Below are 16,988 nucleotides of genomic sequence, written 5' to 3'. Positions count from 1 at the left end.
TCTCTCCCGCTCTCCCCCTCCCTCTCTCTCTCTCTCTCCCCCTCTCCACCCAGGTCTTCCGGAGCAGTACTACAGTCTGACCTGGTTCCTCAGTCCCATCCTGGGTCTGATCTTCACTCCTCTCATCGGCTCGGCCAGCGACCGCTGCACGCTGCGCTGGGGGCGGAGGAGACCCTTCATCCTGGCCCTGTGCATCGGGACGCTGCTGGGCGTGGCGCTCTTCCTCAACGGCTCACTGATGGGTGAGTGGAACATGGGAGGGCGCGGGGACTAACTTAACCCGACTATGTGTAGTGTTAATATTGGTGAAAATACAGCACAATTTCTATATCCCGCAAATGAACAGTGTCACTTAAAGGACCATGCCGGTGTCAAATTGAGTTGTAGACCGTTTACGGGTCATACACGTACATTACCCCGAACCGTTTTCCCGTTGATATTTTCACATTTTTAGATTTTAGATCCATTTGCATTATTCAGAAAACAATATCATAAGAAACCCACCATAGACTTATCTCCTGGTCCTGCTCACAATTACGGTAACACATCCTATATTTTTGTCAAAGTTACTTTATTTTTGCCGGTTTGTATTTGTTGATTCGAAAAGGAGGAAGCAATGAGTACTTTAACAAATGGTCAGGGCTAATGTAAAGTGTGAGTAAATGTGCTTAAACTCAGTTTGACCGCTATGGTCCTCTAATACAATAGGGAAAAACTAGTACCCAAAATGATGATGGTCCTCGTCCGAAGTGAACATAGAATAAAAGCTGGTAGCTTTGACTAAGATTAAACTTGACAAGCTTGAGCTTGTCTTTTATTATCACACACATACACCACGACACATGCATTAGGTGCAGCTACTGCCGACACACACACACACACACACACACACACACACACACACACACACACACACACACACACACACACACACACACACACACACACACACACACACACACACACACACACACACACACACACACACAATGCAGATGGAGGCATTGTAGAAGCACAATGGAGATTTTCCACATTTTTCCCCATCGAGGCTTGTCCTTCCTCCAGGGGGCAGGCCAGGAATATTTGGGCAGCTTACAGCGCCCGGGGATCAACTTCAGCGTCCATCGCTGGTCAGACGATGTTTACGTGCATGTTTTCATTGGGGCTTCTTTACAATGTTATATGGAGGAAACTCCATGTGAGCACGGGGAGAACATGAAAACTCGAATGGAACCCAGAACCTTCTTGCTGTGAGGCAGCAGTGCAATGCAAAGTCTTCAGAAGAGATTTAAGACCTTAAAAGGTCTAGAGGTTGGCATGTGAGTATAGTATGAGTGAACTAAATTTCCTTTATAAACTTCTCGACTAAGGCCTTATGTTTTACACATGACGTCATGTTTACAGGCGGTTGGAGACTTTCATGGGGAAAATTAGTATTAGTATTAGTATTAGTATTAGTATAGTATCGGTTTTCACAGATGAGGATTGCAAAGCCGTGGAGAACGAATGTGGTTGGTTTGATCTTCTCCACTTTTAATGTGGGATGCAGATAGCGCTCGCTTCAGAACTGAGATTTTCCATGACAGTAGCTTTTAGCTAAACCTTTTTTCATACCAGAATTTTTTGCCGGTTGCTATCGGTCCTATTTTGCTTTCAATTTATGAAGCTGCCTGTTCACTGCGGCATGGTGTCTATGATGATACTTCAACCCATACAATTAATTAAGCTTCTGGATGGGTATGGATGATACGATTACTCTCTATACTGCTTCTCATTTGTTTATTTTTATTTATTTATTATTATTATTATTATTATTATTATTTTTTTCTTGCTTCACATTTGTTTAACAAGGCATAGATACCTCACCTATTGGGCGTCCAGCCATCCTGCAGGATCTGTCTTTTGAGTTTTTTCTTCAGGTTCTTACCACGTCCCCCCCTAATTATTTGTTTATCCTGACAACAACCGGGTGCTGGAAGCCACTTTTGGTATGAACATTTTGTGTTATGTCCTTAGAATACTTTTGGCGGTAGTCTTTTCACAAAATGGTACACACAAGATGCACAAGTACACACAAGATGGCGACCGCACTGAATCCGATATCTCCGACGGACTCACCCAGCCCTTGCTAAAGCTTTTCATTTGATGACAGCTAATATTATTAAAGTAATTGCCAAAAAACTCAGTCCAAAAACTCAGGCGGAGTCTATTCATAAGCACTCTGCGGAGCTCCAGACTACTATCAAGTGATTAGACAAAGCAGAGGCTAGGATCCTAGCTGTTGAAAACTCCGCTAAAGCAGAAGAACCGAGGATCTTCAAACTGGAAAAGGAGGTCAGTGCTCTAACTGAGAGTTTGGATATGGCGGAGAACTACATCAGGCGCCTGAATATTCGGGTTGTTGGCTTTGCAGAAGGCACAGAGACGGGTCAGCCGGTGAATTTCTTTGAAGCTGGGCTGCCACGCATTCTCAAGATGACTACCAAAGCCCAAAAACATGGAAAGAGCGCTAGCAGCGACGAAACGGGACCCGAATTAAAACCCCCAGGTTGCTGCTGCTGTGATTCCACACATTCAGAGAAAAGCAGAGGCTGATGGAAGCACCGCGCCGTGCCAGGCAAAATGGCACCTTAACGTGCAACGACCCAAGCTCTCTTTCTACATCTACTTCTCAGCGATGGCGATAAAGAAACTCAAGGCATATGATGTGGTAAAACAGTGGCTATGGGAGCGTGGGATACCGTATGCCATGCTCTTCTCTTTTTTTAACATTTCCTGACCGAGTGGCGCCGCTGCTTGAAATGTGAACATTACTTTTGTAGTTTATATCGGTCACTCCCACCGGGAGGACGTTAGTTTTCTGCAAACGTTTTACTTTTTGCACTGCCAGTTGGCCATATACAATGTCTCATGGAATGTCTAATTTAAATACCATCAAGCTCTGTTCTTGGATCGTCCGCGGTCTCCAAAATCCTGCCAAAAGAATGGCAGTGTTGACATTTAAGAAAAATTAGGATGTTTCCATTAGTTTCCTCCAGGAGACTCATTTGGAAGACAAGGACAATGCCAAACTACAAAGGAACTGGGTGAGGCAGGTTTATATATCATATTCTTCTTTCAGTAGAGTTGTGGCCATTTTGGTCATTAAAGAGCTCACATTTACATCCCTTAACTGTGATAAAATAGTTATAGTTAATTTTAGATTAAATATAGTCAAAGAAGGTAAAGGTAAAGTTATTATACCTGTGAATATATCTGTTGCACTTCTGGCTATTCCCCCAATTTTCTCTCTAATGGTAGAAGTCCACCGGACGCATTGATGCAGCGTACAGACATGGTTCACAGCTGTGAACCGTGTCGGTTCAATACTGTGACGCGTGGCGGGGTCGTTGAGACATACACAATGGAAGAGACGCAGATGGAACCTCCGTGGAAAGCCGAAGCTGCTTTTATTGCCTGTCACCAGGCTTAAAATTACCCCGGGGTTGAGGTGTCCAGTCAGAAAATGACAACCTGAGATGGCCGTGTCCCTTTTTATTATGGACTTCTCTTCATTCATTCTTTCTCTCGCTTTGACTCTCACCCAGTGCTCTTCTGATCGCTCTCCTGCCGGTGGAGCCGCAGCAGTGAATTAACAATGGTTTGATAGGAAGCGTGCACTTACTGTACAGCACGCTGCGCCGCGCCCGTATGCTGCGCCAACGAGTCCAGTGGACTTCTACCGGAAGGCCTTCGCTGAGTTTGCAGAACTGGCATCTGAGAATTTCCACTGCCATTTTAATCTTAATCCCTCTCTTGATAAACTCCCACAAGTCATCTCCCCTCCTTTAAAGCAAGCCAGGGTTCTCACTTCTATGTCATGACATTGGGTATTCAGATGTATGGAGGGAGTTTCATCCCACTGACTCTAAGTTTACTTTTTTTCTGTCCACCATAAAGGTTATACTAGAATTGATTACCTTTTCATTCCTTCATCAATGTACCTGGTTCTGTAATGTACTATAGGTAGCATCAATTTCTTGGACCACGCTCCCCTATATACTGTATGGTCTATTCTCTTTCTGAACATTGTCAAGGCCGGAGACTTCAATCGTCTCTTCTCACAGATGACCATTTCATTTCCTCCTTTACTTCAGAATTCAAGGTGTTTTATTCAATTAACTGTTTATCTACGGACAATCCTTAACATTAACATTAACATTTAGTCATTTAGCAGACGCTTTTATCCAAAGCGACTTACAATTGTTCAAACACCGACGGACGCAGCCATCAGGAGCAATTAGGGGTTAAGTGTCTTGCTCAAGGACACTACAGCATGCTAGCAGGAGGAGCCTGGGATCGAACCAGCAACCTTTAGATCACTAGACCACCAGCTCTACCTCCAGAGCTACCATCCCCACAATCCTTCTATCCTTTGGGAGACAGAGACGATGAAAAAACAGCATATGCTCCTGAAATCTAGATTAGCCGACTTGGAGAAACGCTACATATCAAGCGCAAGCCAAAATTCACTTAAGAAGTTGACGGCCACACGTGCTGCACTGTACTGATACAGGACTCTGAGCACTTCCTCAAATTTGCTAGATAGAAGCTGTACGACTTTGGGGATATCCAGTAGATATCTTGCCAATCTTGTCAAAAAGAAGGCTCTCAAACTATTGTTTCAATTACAGACTCCAATGGTGTCAAATCATTTCATACCAAAACTATTAAAAACAGTTTGCGTTATTTTATTGTAACTTATACAAGTCGGAACAGACAGACAATGCCCTCGCCCTTATGCACCTACATTTCTTAGACCTGAGACTCCCAAAGGCCAACGAAGCTCAAAAACTACAGTTTAATGCCCCAATCACAAGAGAGGAAAAACTGCTTGCTTTAAAATCTAAGGGGACCGCAGGGCGAGGTGGATTTGAGTGTGAGTTTTATAAGGAGTTTAACAGTATTCTCCTAGACCCCTTGCTGGCTATGTTTAACCACTCATTTAAAAATTGGATTCTATTCAATCACTAAGGGAGGCCAATTTTGCTCTTATCCTTCGAAAAAGAAAGGACCCTGACATTTGTGCCTCCTATAGGCCAAAAGCCCTACTTAATTCTAATCAGAAATTGATTTCCAAAATACGAGCCATGCGTTGTGAAAAAGTGCTGCTTCACAGTATTGAGGAAGACCAGACCGGTTTCTTTAAGGGCCGGAACTCCTGTGGTAATATGAAAAGGCTCCTTAATATCCTTCAGCTTTTTAAGGGCTACAAGGACTCTGCCCTTGTACTTTCTCTTGATGTCGAGAAGGCATTCGACCGAGGGCTTATTTGTTTTATACACTAGAGAAATTGTACCTGGTCGATAACTTTGTTAATTGGGTCAGAGTTCCATACAACACTCCAATGGCAGCTTCTAATCAATGGGCTGGACTTTCCCTTCACGTGGGGACAGACAGGGCAACCCTCTTAGCCAAGCCACTTCCCTCTTACGCTCCCTCTCTCCATCTTTGATGGAGAGGGAGCATAGGTTACTGTACATTGATGACTTATTCATATTTTTATCACAAACTTCTATTTCTCATGCCAAACGATCGTCATGGCATGCGGAGGATTCCTAGAGAGCCCCCGTAATGGTGGAGAGCTGTTGCTCATGTTGATGTAGAGCACAAGCCTGTGCCACCATCTCTCGTCTGAGAGTCTCTGAGTCGGCTGGGTTTATTCATCGCCAGATTGTACTGTTACACTCACTGCCACGGAATGGATATGAACACATAAGCACGACACAAAAAAATCAGGTAAGAAGTCAAATTCCACAAGCTTTATTCCAACAAACAGGCAGGGGACAAAACCGGGAAATCAGTCAGAAGGCAAACTTGCCTGGCAGGGAACAGGCAGAGAATCAGGGCCCAGGGAAACAGGCAGAGGCTTGGACGGAAGGTAAAGGAAACAGGTAGTATGCAGGAAAGCTAAGCGTAATGCAAGAGACAATCTGGCAGAGAACAAAAGGAAGTGCGCTGGTATTTATACTGTGGGACCAATGAGGGAATGAGCTGCGGGCGGAGGAAACCAGGTGAAGGGAAGGGAGTGACAGCACACAAAAGTGAGTGGGTCGTAATGAAATTACATGGAGGTTAGTGACATGGCATGAGGAAATGACCACATGAAAGTAAAACATGAAAGCACATATAAATCCTGGGAGATCAGGGCAGGATTCATGACACTTTTTCCGGCCTTTCTCAGGATACAAAATTTTATTTAGTCTGAGGCCATGCTGCTGAGGTCTCTAACGTCTATCCCAAGCAGGTCAGATCCCTTTCCTTTCTGATGGTCAACTCTGGTTTTGTTTACTTGGGAGTGCATATACATATGCACTCCCACATATGGTCAGATGTTTAGGGCCGATCTCCCTCTCCTTCTGGAAGGCAGATTTTGTTTGCTGGGCCCCCCTTCCTCTTTCCTGGCTGGGTAGGATTAAAATGAACATTAGGCTTGGGCCAATTTACGATTTAATCGTCTATCAGTGATCAACTCCGTCATCAGAGATCGACTCCATCCATCATAATTGATATTGATGACGGACGCGAGGTGTGAGGTTCATGAGTTCCTCATGAATATATCTTGAACAGACAATCCTCTACCTCGACACCCATTAATTAAAAAAAAACATTTATTTTGTTTCCTTAGTTTCTTACTTGTATGGAAAATGAAAAACGTAAACCTAACTCAGAATTGGAACAGAGTTTTTTTGTTTCTCCTCCTGCGTGCAGGCTCCTGTGTCTGTTTTTATTTTTGTTTGTTTCAACATGTATGAAACCAAATTTTTAAACATAATTGAGTTAAGGAACTGTCCAAGTCCTTACTTGTACTGTTCCAAAAAAACCTGTGCGTTCCCACTGTCGGGATGCACATCTCCCTGTTGCTATGGGATTTAATTTAGTAAAAAACTGTAGGTTTTTGTGTAAATACTTGTAAATTATAAATCCTGCACTTCTGGAACGTGGAGATCGCATTTGCCACATTACATTAGGTTCTATGCGCGCACCCCTGATAAAATCGATTGGCGATCACTGCCCCCCATCGTTTCATCGTGATTGGAATTTTGCATGATCGCCCAAGCCTAATGAACATCGTGCCCAGACCCACTGCAAATCATCCATATTTTGTTATCAAACAAGATTATCTCGGTGCTTGAAGGCTGGCTGAGTTATTTTATGTGGAGCAAAAGTACTAAACCTATCACTTTAAGCGCAATCAAAGCCTGGGGGTCCATACGTACCATAGAGGGCCATGCTCAGTTAAGATCCTTTCTTACTCCTATTCTAGATGGCCCACACTTTCTGCCAGGCTGTCAAAACCTTGTCTTTAAAGCATGGTACAGCCAGGGGCTACCAAAGCTAGGAGATCTATTCGATGGCCAGATTTTACCATCCTTTCAGCAGCTACATCAGCGATATGGCTTACAGATATCTGAATTCTTTAGATATTTACAAATTAGATGCTTCACGCTGTGCTTCTTCCTCATACAAAGTGGACATTGCTGCCGGGGCCCTGCACTGCTAGAGAATTTGACCGTAAAGGGTCGAAGGATTGATGTTTTCAAGGTCAAACATCTGTCCTGTTACAATAGCAAAGTGCCGTTGAGGCCATATTAATCCAGCACACACTACATAATCAAAGATATCGATCAGCTGCCAATCAGCATGTGCAGATATTGATCATGGCGGTAAAGCATGAGTGTAGTTCCAGACACACTGTGTGAGTGCTGTCCTGTACACACACATACAGTCTGATTGACTGTTTTTTTCCCTACATGATTTTATACATGTCTTCATGCACCTAACACCTCATACAACCAAACACACACACACACACACACACACACACACACACACACACACACACACACACACACACACACACACACACACACATACACACACACACACTTCATTAAGCGTGTGCAATCAGTGAATAACTGCGAGCAGCTATGGCAGACGAGGGCTCATATCAGACACAAACACTGACCCTCAGTGTAATTACATGTGTATTAACTGCGGACACATAAACCCATAAACACATTAACGGCATGCACACATTAACTGCAGTGTTAAGCATACGTGGCAGTGAAAATAGAATGTTATGTTGTCAATTATATTCGACTACACTCTGAATCAGTGGTTACCAAACTTTTTTTTATGGCAAGGCCCCCCTTGGAAGACTAAGCTATGGCACAACAATTCTCACAACAAATACTCACCATTATTTGTTGAGTTGAGAAAATATATTTTGTGGGAAAAAATGTAAAATGTAAAATAATATGTCATTTTTATTTATTTATTTATTACAATTTTTTTTTTTCTTCTTTTTATTATTCTTTTTATCTTGCTAATTTTGCTGAGGACCCCCTTCAATTCCTTTAAGCACCCGTAGGGGGCCATAACCCCCAGTTTTGGAACCCCTGGTGTAAATCATACCTGTCAACATTGGGATTTGACAATATGGGGAAATTTCCCGTCCCAGTGGCACACCGTTGGTGGGGTGCCACACGTTATGCACAGTGTTTTTTTTTGATTCATTCAATTACAATGAATGAATCTATAATAAAATACACACTGCACTATTATAGATGGCCGGCACGACCAACCTTTTATTTATTTTTTTAGAAAGGTTTAAAATACGTGATATTTAAGGGAAAATAAATAACTGGGGGGACAGTGGATAATAAGGCTAAAATACGGGAGAATCCCGGAGAAAAACAGGAGGGTTGACAGCTATGGTCTAAATGTTAGATTCTGGCCAGAGAAAATAGTCAATACTGCCAGCAAATAAGGCAGAATTGAACCATTGGGACGATCTACAAACTCAGCTAAAGAGACATCAGCAATTGAGCCGATGAGTCAGCCGATTTGGAGCCTCAAGGAGGAAGTTTCCTTTTTTTTTTTTTTAATCCAATGTGAAGCCAGCTGCAGAACAATACCCCTCAGTTCTTTGCTCAAGAGCACGTTTGCAGGGTAGAACTCCCCCTCCACCTTCTTTTCCTCTGATTCTATGTGCGTTGCCTTATAGAATAAATAGTTGTTTTCTGTTCTATTCACTATCAGTACCATTGTGTGTCCCTGCTGACTGCGGCTTACTGGGAAAACCTTTTTTATGAAGAGGTCACCTGGGAAGATATATATATATATATATATATACAGTATGACCTTGCCTATACCTCTAAGGTGTGTGTGTGTGTGTGTGTGTGTGTGTGTGTGTGTGTGTGTGTGTGTGTGTGTGTGTGTGTGTGTGTGTGTGTGTGTGTGTGTGTGTGTGTGTGTGTGTGTGAGAATGGGAGAGATAGAGTGCTGCCATGAGCCTGAGGAAGGAAAGAAAAGGGAAAGGGTGAAAGTGCATACAAATATAAATACATGGTCATAAGAGAACCACTTGGCGATGTGGGAAAGTTGAAGTAACCAGTGCGTGTGTTGACATGGGAACACGGGACCAGACAGTTCACAGGGAAATGCTTCCTGTTTGCTCCCACCTCTCTGCCAATCACAATCCACTTCCTGTCTGTCTGCCAGCCTAGCGGGTCATGCCGCCGCTCCATTGTCCGCTACGTGCACGGCTCCAAAGCCGTGATACGTCTTTGTTTCACACACACAAGTTTGTTAAGTCACGCTACGTCACCGAGACTGCACTGGGACTGTACTTGACCCGCATTTTGACCTTTCATCTCAGACTTTGATATTTTTATCTGTTTTAAGTTTTTTATTGCTATGCTTTTAATATTCTTTTTTTATATAGTACCTTTTATAGCTTACCTAAAGCACTTTGAATTGCCCATGTGTACTCTATTAAATATGCGTACAGATAAACTTGACTTTTTTTCACTCAGGTCAAATACAAATTACAAAACAGATAGATGGATAGAAGGAGAGCTAGAAATGGAGAGATGGATGGATGGATGGATAGATGAATACTTTATTCCTCTCCAGAGGGAAATGTTGGAGCAAGACACATCAGGGAACATAGCCGATAAAGAAAAATTATTCATAGAAATAGAAAGTAGAATTTTTTTTTTTATAATATACCAACAATGTATTTACAAAATTGCAATATACTATAAAACATGAACCTCAAGATACGCATTAAATAAATAATTCAGATATGTATTTTAAATGCATGTAATACTGCCCATCTCTGCGTGCGTGCATGCACACACACATACACACAAACATATACACACACACACACAGACACACACACCAAACAGCCTTAGGCAAGGTCATAATGTACAGTATATGACAAGGGACACACACAATGTTCAGTGATCCAGCTTCCATATAGTGTGTGTGTGTGTGTGTGTTGTGGTGCGTGCCTACGTGTGACATTTAACACCACATCACTAACAGTCCAGCTCGGTCATAAACCAATCACCATATCAGCTCTGTTTTCTCTTCTTTTAAGTCAAGTTAACCCTGAGTTAAAAGCCTAAAGGGAATAAATGTCATAAAAAAAATAATAAATAAATGAATAAATAAATGTCTAAATCCCCCGCCCCGTCTCTCTCTCCCACCCAGGTCTTGCTCTGGGGGACGAGCAGGGCAACCAGCCCATAGGGATTGTTCTGACGGTTCTGGGCGTGGTGGTGTTGGATTTCTGCGCAGACGCCACCGAGGGTCCGATCCGAGCGTACTTGCTGGACGTGGCCGACACCGAGGAGCAGGACATGGCGCTCAACATCCACGCTGCGTCGGCAGGTACAGCACATGGTCCTACATGGTTCCCACATCTGCGTGTTTAAAACTGCGCTTAGAGCTGCTCCATCAAATATTGAGGCCTATCATACTAGCATGAGATAAACGTCCAATAATGGTAATGTTATATTGTTTATATTGCCGACAAGAGAGAAACAACCGATATCACTACCTTGTGGAGTAAATCTTGTCTGTTTTAATTATACATTTTTTGCTTGTTTCTTTGCCTTCATTTTTTGCCGTTTTTTTTAACTTTTTAGCTAAAACAGAACAATAATTTACAAAGAGATACAATCATTGTAGTAATGTCAAAATATCAATTTGACAATCACTTTGGCATCTTCACATTGTCACGATGGTCTCATGAGGCGATTATAGCCATGGCAAATTATACATGGCTGGTAATAACCTAAGGAACTACAGAGACAAATTAATCGTCTTATATTGTCATTCTTTGTAGAATATATGTTTCAACTCTCCATAATTCTTCTAAAATAGAAGAACACTGCAGTGAGAAGCTTTTTGGAAATGGAATGGAATGGAACCCATTTCAGATTCAAATCTCTTCTTTTTAAAAAGCCCTAATCTCAGTATCATTTAAAGGAACATCCTCTTTTATTATCACCATCTTTATCTTCATTATTTTTATCTGTGTGCAGGTCTCGGGGGTGCTGTGGGCTATGCCCTGGGGGGTCTGGACTGGACACACACCTTCCTGGGCCAGATCTTCAAGTCCCAGGAGCAGATCCTCTTCTTCTTCGCCGCGATCCTCTTCTCCGCCTCCGTGGTGCTTCACCTGTTCAGTATCGAGGAGCAGCAGTATACGCCCCAGCACGACAGGCTGGACCAGGTGTGTGTGTGTGTGTGTGTGTGTGTGTGTGTGTGTGTGTGTGTGTGTGTGTGTGTGTGTGTGTGTGTGTGTGTGTGTGTGTGTGTGTGTGTGTGTGTGTGTGTGTGTGTGTGTGTGTGCATTTTGTATTGATTGGTTGTAAAAGACTCACTTTTTCCTGTGCTTGTGCACATGCATTTGGGTCTCTGATGGGTCTATTAACACACAAACTGAAAAAAGATAACTCAGTCAGTTTTTTGTGAGCTGTCCGTTTCATAAAAAATGTCATGAAACAAGCTGTTCAGATTTGCAGTCCTTATCTACATAATTCAAGACTTTAAGTAGAATTAGAACCATCCATCTGAGTCCACCCAAGGCTGGGAACTGCTCTTTTGGCTTACAGACCAGCACAAATCTTTTAAAAGAAAGAGGTATTAATACCAACGTTCCGTGAAGAAACTGCAGACGATGGAAATGTAAGTTTTAAAAAATTATTCTGCTGTGTGTTTCTTTAAAAAAAGAAAAAGAAAAAAAAGTATGCGGTAGATAAACTGTAGGCTAAGGTGCGCGATCCACTGTGCGTTTCTCCAAACAAAACCAATAAAAACATGTTTTTATTGTAGATGATTTTATTTTATTTTATTTTCCAACATTTACATGAAACAAAAAATCCTTGTTTCCGTCTCCCACAAGCTTGAAGCACGGCAACAAAAGTCGGAACAAAGTTTTAAATGACGCCTTGTAGATCTAATTTGAGTGAAGATTCAGCAACTGGATTTCTTACTCCCCGCCTCCGATTTGTTCAGGAACAGATTTTGGTGGACTGTTGAAGGTGAAAGCAGCGAAAGTTTACAGACTATAAACAACGGACAGCAGAGCCATGCTCAAACCCCATTGGCTCACAGAACCCGGAACTTGTGCTCAAACCCCATTTGCTCAAAGAACTAGGGGCCTCAGGAGGGTGGCTCCACCCACTAAACAGACTGGAACAGGAGCGGTTAAGAGGGGGGTTAAGAGATGTTAGAATGGATAGAATGCATAATCTGAGTGGTATTGTCCACAAAAAAATTCAAAAACATGTTTTGGGGACCTCAGAGACCTATATTTACTTAAATATACTTGAAAAGGAGCATAATAGGTCATAATATTAGGTAATAATAGAGCATAATAATAGCTTGTATTTCAGATTGGCAACTTGTCAAGTCTATATTAATAGGGTTTGGTTACCAGAGGTCTTCAATGCTACAACAAAGCCATTCTGTTCTATGATCTTATATACAATTATAATACAATAATTATACAGTAATAATACTATTAATGAATGTTATATATCACATTATATTCTAGGAGAGTCCAGGGCCTGCTCACCCTCACCCTTCAACGAATGGAAGAACTGGTCTTCTGCATGGACCCACTCCCCAGTTGGAGATGATCGGAGAAGACAACACGATGGAGGGCTACGAACTTTATGACCCGTACGGAGAAGAGCACTCGGAGAACGGAGATATGGACATGTCCTTTCTTGAGGTGGAGCTGGTTAGGAGTAAGTTCAGCTTCTATCCTTCCCTTTCCTCCATCATATCTCCATCCTGACCAATGGCATGGTCGAGGTCATGTCGAGATAGAAATCGGGGCCAGAGAAAAGGATGCTTTGTTCCTGGATTGTTCCATCCGTGGCTTTGCACCTCTTTTTTGTCCATTGACTCTACAGAATATCTAACACTTCATCTCCGAAATTAACATCTCTCTCTTTTTCCCTCCCTCCCTCGCCTCCAGGTAAGAGTGACAGTGTTCTGGCCATGGCGGAGGCCACCCTTGACCACTTGGACCACGATGCCTTGTTCCTGCACCACATTGAGCCATCCATTTTCGCCGACCACCTCTCGTCCTATCACGGCTCTCCTCCCAGGACCGCTTCCGTCTTTTCCACCAATCGCGGCTCTCCGCCTCCCCAGCCGTTCAACCACAGACGGAGCAGCAGCACCGGGAGCCAGGATCTGCTCCGCCCGCAGAGCAACAGCCACCAGTCGAACGCTCCGGTCACGACAAAGATCTCTCGCCTCTCCGCGTTCCTCCAGGAAATGGAAAACGACGACGGGGAGGAGGCGCTGCTCAACAACCAGCTGAACGAGCAGCAGTCCCCAAACGGCCGCCTGTTGGCCAACGTGGCTAACGCTAATAGAGCCAGAGTGAATGGAATCAGTGCCAAAGGCCAGGCACACCGTGCTGGAATGGTCAAGGGTGAGGCTGTTATTTATTTTGATTTGTTTAAAAATTGTAGGACTATTTTATGTAATTCTTTTTTTACATTGGCATAAAACTCAAAACATAGCATTGTATTTTTATGTCATGTTTGTCATATATATATATATATATATATATATATACACACACACACACACACACACACACACACCTACTGTATACACACACAGACACACACTATATATATTTTTTCACCTCCTTTATCTCTTTTCCTGACTCTCTGTACCATTGGCCCTTCCGCTAAAAGAACTCCCAGACATTAGTAATCACTTGCTGTGTTTCCCTCCTCACAGCTGCCAGCACCGGCGCCTCTGTGCGGCAGTCTCGGCGGCGTCACACCTTCTACCGCCAGCCGTCCTGCACCTTCTCCTACTACGGCCGCGTCGGGAGCCACCGCTACCGCTACCGGCGGGCCAACGCCGCCCTGCTCATCAAGCCGTCACGCAGCATGAACGACCTGTACGAGGTGGAGGCCAGACACCGGCACAGACACCACCAAAGGAACCGGCATCAGAGCGGAAACACCAACTCCTCCAGCGGAGACACAGAGAGCGAGGAGGGAGAGGTGAAGATAGATGGATGGATAGAGAGATGGATGGATAGATGTTTTATGTGATTCTAAATTCTGCCAATTGTTTCTCTCTCTCTCGCTCTCTCTCTCTCTGCAGGTGGAGACCACAGTACAGCTGCTGTGGTTGTCCATGCTGAAGATGCCTCCAGAGCTGCTCAGGTTGTGCGTCTGCCACCTGCTCACCTGGTTCTCCATCATCGCTGAGGCCGTCTTCTACACAGACTTCATGGGACAGGTCATCTACCACGGAGATCCCACGGTAAATTTTACAGACACACACTTCTTCTTGTCTCTTTCTTTGCGGTCTTATAATCTGCTGATATTACCAGACTCCACTTGATTGCTGGTGTCAACCTGTTCTTTGCCTTTCTTTGTTTGCTCTCTCTCGCTCTCTTTCTCTAGGCTCCTGCTAACTCGACAGCCTTAGCAAACTACCACAAAGGAGTTCAGATGGGATGTTGGGGGCTGGTGATATACGCCATGACAGCTGCTGTTTGCTCAGGTAAAAGGCTGACCTACTGAACGACTGACAGAGTCTTTGATTTCTCCCCTGCTCCATCTCATCCCTCTCTCCATCTCTCCCTCCAGCCATCCTTCAGAAGTATCTGGATAACTTCGACCTAAGCATCAAGATCATCTACATCCTCGGGACTCTGGGCTTCTCCATAGGTGTGGAACTGCCACTAGACTGAAGTACAATGTAGTATTACACAATTCAGTGCAATGTGATTAATGGTAAAACAACATATTTTGGGATCTTCTCTTCTCTCATCTGTAGGAACAGCCGTCATGGCGATCTTCCCCAATGTGTACGTCTCCATGGTGATGATCAGCAGTATGGGCGTCATCTCCATGAGCATCTCCTACTGCCCATACGCTTTACTGGGCCAGTACCACGAGATCAAAGAGGTACAGAACTCTCAATGCACCGTCCTTGGGTTAAAAAAGGAAATCAGGACAGGTTTTTAGAGCAACGGGACAATGTGACCAAGTGAGAGCTAACTCATCTGCAGTGCTCCTGTCTGCCTTGAATGGGTCGTAAGGGGGCTAGATTGAGTCAAAATACCTAATTCATGCATAAACAGAGTGCAGGGCCTGGGAATTTCTTTTTTGAGACTACTGTATGGCCAATTACATGGCCTATCTGAATAATCAAACCTGGACAATCTTCCAACTTTTTAAATGGTCTCTATCTTCTATCTTCCAGTACATCCATCACAGTCCTGGAAACTCCCGGAGGGGCTTCGGCATCGACTGTGCCATCTTATCCTGCCAGGTGGGCGGTCGTGCTATTCTAAATAAATCCATCTGTCAGTCCGTTGGATCTAAAAGTACACTATGATGTGTTGTTAATCTGTGTTGTAATGTAATATATGTTTCCAGGTTTACATAAGCCAGATCTTAGTGGCGTCAGCGTTGGGTGCCGTGGTCGAAGCGGTGGGTAGTGTGCGTGTCATTCCCATGGTAGCCTCTGGGGGCTCCATTCTCAGCTTCTTCACCGCCTGGTTCCTGGTTGTTTACCCAACTCCAAACAACGGGTGAGAAAAAACATTTAAACTAGGTTGTAATGGAAAATTGTCATTTTATTGTCATTTTATTGTATATGTTTTACTATTTATTTACCACAGTTTACTATTTCACCTTAAAGTGTAGAATTACATTTTGCCATTTAGTGGAACGGACCTGGCAGAAGTGGAATATAATATTCATAAGTATGTTTTAATAAGTGTATAATCTCATGAAAATAAGAATTGTTGTATTTTCGTTACCTTAGAATAAGCAGTTTATATCTACATAGGGAGCAGGTTAGGTCCCCTTCCACGGAGGCAGCCATGTTTCCACAGTAGGCCAGAACGGACAAACCAAACACTGGCTCTAGAGAGGGCCTTTCGCATTTTTTTGTGAGTTTCGCAGCCACAGTAGGCTCTCCTACAAGCATGTGAAGGGAGTGTGAAGGGAGGGGTATTCAGTTGGTTGCAATCTGAAACCTCACTGCTAGATGTAACTCAGTTATACACACTGCAACTTTAAGTCTGAGATTTGTAATCATCGATATTTAAACCAAATCACCAAATCACCTAAGTCACCAAATGAATCACAAAATCACCATATTTATGTAGAATCCACACAAAGAAAGCATATTTAAAAATGAAATAATATTATTTTCATTTAGCTTGGAAAAGGTTCTGATTGATGCTGTGATTGACAGAGAGGGGGAGTCGACCAAGGCATTGGAGAAGCGGGCCTTGACGGCGCCAGAGCATAGCAACGGCACAGGAATGCCCGTCGCCATCGTCATAGAGAAACCAAGCTTCCTAAAACTCAACAAGAAAGGAAATGCCACCACCACCACTACAACCCCCGGTCATGTGGACAACGAGTCTGTGCTGTGATTGGTCAGCTGAATTTGAACGTAGAGGAAAACTTGCAAGCTCCGTACGGTTGGAGCGACATCAACCACCAACACCAATGGAATGTAGAACTCAAGATTCCCCTCCCTCTCCTTTCTTCTCCTTCACTCCGCCACGACTGAGCAAAGAATGCTGGAAGAAAGATTCCAAAAAATACATGAACTAAGAGGAGGAAGGGGAGGCCTTATTG

At 43.5% G+C, this 16,988-nt stretch overlaps 1 protein-coding gene across 1 annotated transcript in view; it reads left to right on the top strand.

The window, feature by feature from the left end:
* The window catches only part of slc45a4a (solute carrier family 45 member 4a), a gene marked incomplete at both ends in the record, with an annotated part of 34,788 nt that extends 18,008 nt beyond the window's left edge, over positions 1-16,780 (top strand). The window contains 13 exons of the mRNA XM_080010152.1: positions 54-242; positions 10,546-10,725; positions 11,382-11,572; positions 12,899-13,094; positions 13,328-13,792; positions 14,110-14,381; positions 14,485-14,646; positions 14,790-14,889; positions 14,976-15,056; positions 15,166-15,296; positions 15,595-15,663; positions 15,771-15,925; positions 16,597-16,780. Coding sequence (XP_079866278.1) covers positions 54-242; positions 10,546-10,725; positions 11,382-11,572; positions 12,899-13,094; positions 13,328-13,792; positions 14,110-14,381; positions 14,485-14,646; positions 14,790-14,889; positions 14,976-15,056; positions 15,166-15,296; positions 15,595-15,663; positions 15,771-15,925; positions 16,597-16,780 — 2,375 coding nt within the window. The remainder of the gene's footprint in view (positions 1-53; positions 243-10,545; positions 10,726-11,381; positions 11,573-12,898; positions 13,095-13,327; positions 13,793-14,109; positions 14,382-14,484; positions 14,647-14,789; positions 14,890-14,975; positions 15,057-15,165; positions 15,297-15,594; positions 15,664-15,770; positions 15,926-16,596) is intronic.
* Between the last annotated feature and the right edge of the window lie 208 nt (positions 16,781-16,988).

Source organism: Zeus faber (genome assembly GCF_960531495.2).
Source record: "Zeus faber genome assembly, chromosome: 1".
Lineage (NCBI taxonomy): Eukaryota > Metazoa > Chordata > Actinopteri > Zeiformes > Zeidae > Zeus > Zeus faber.
The sequence above is the reverse complement of the archived record's forward strand: the minus strand, read 5'-3'. Positions and strand labels throughout refer to the sequence as shown.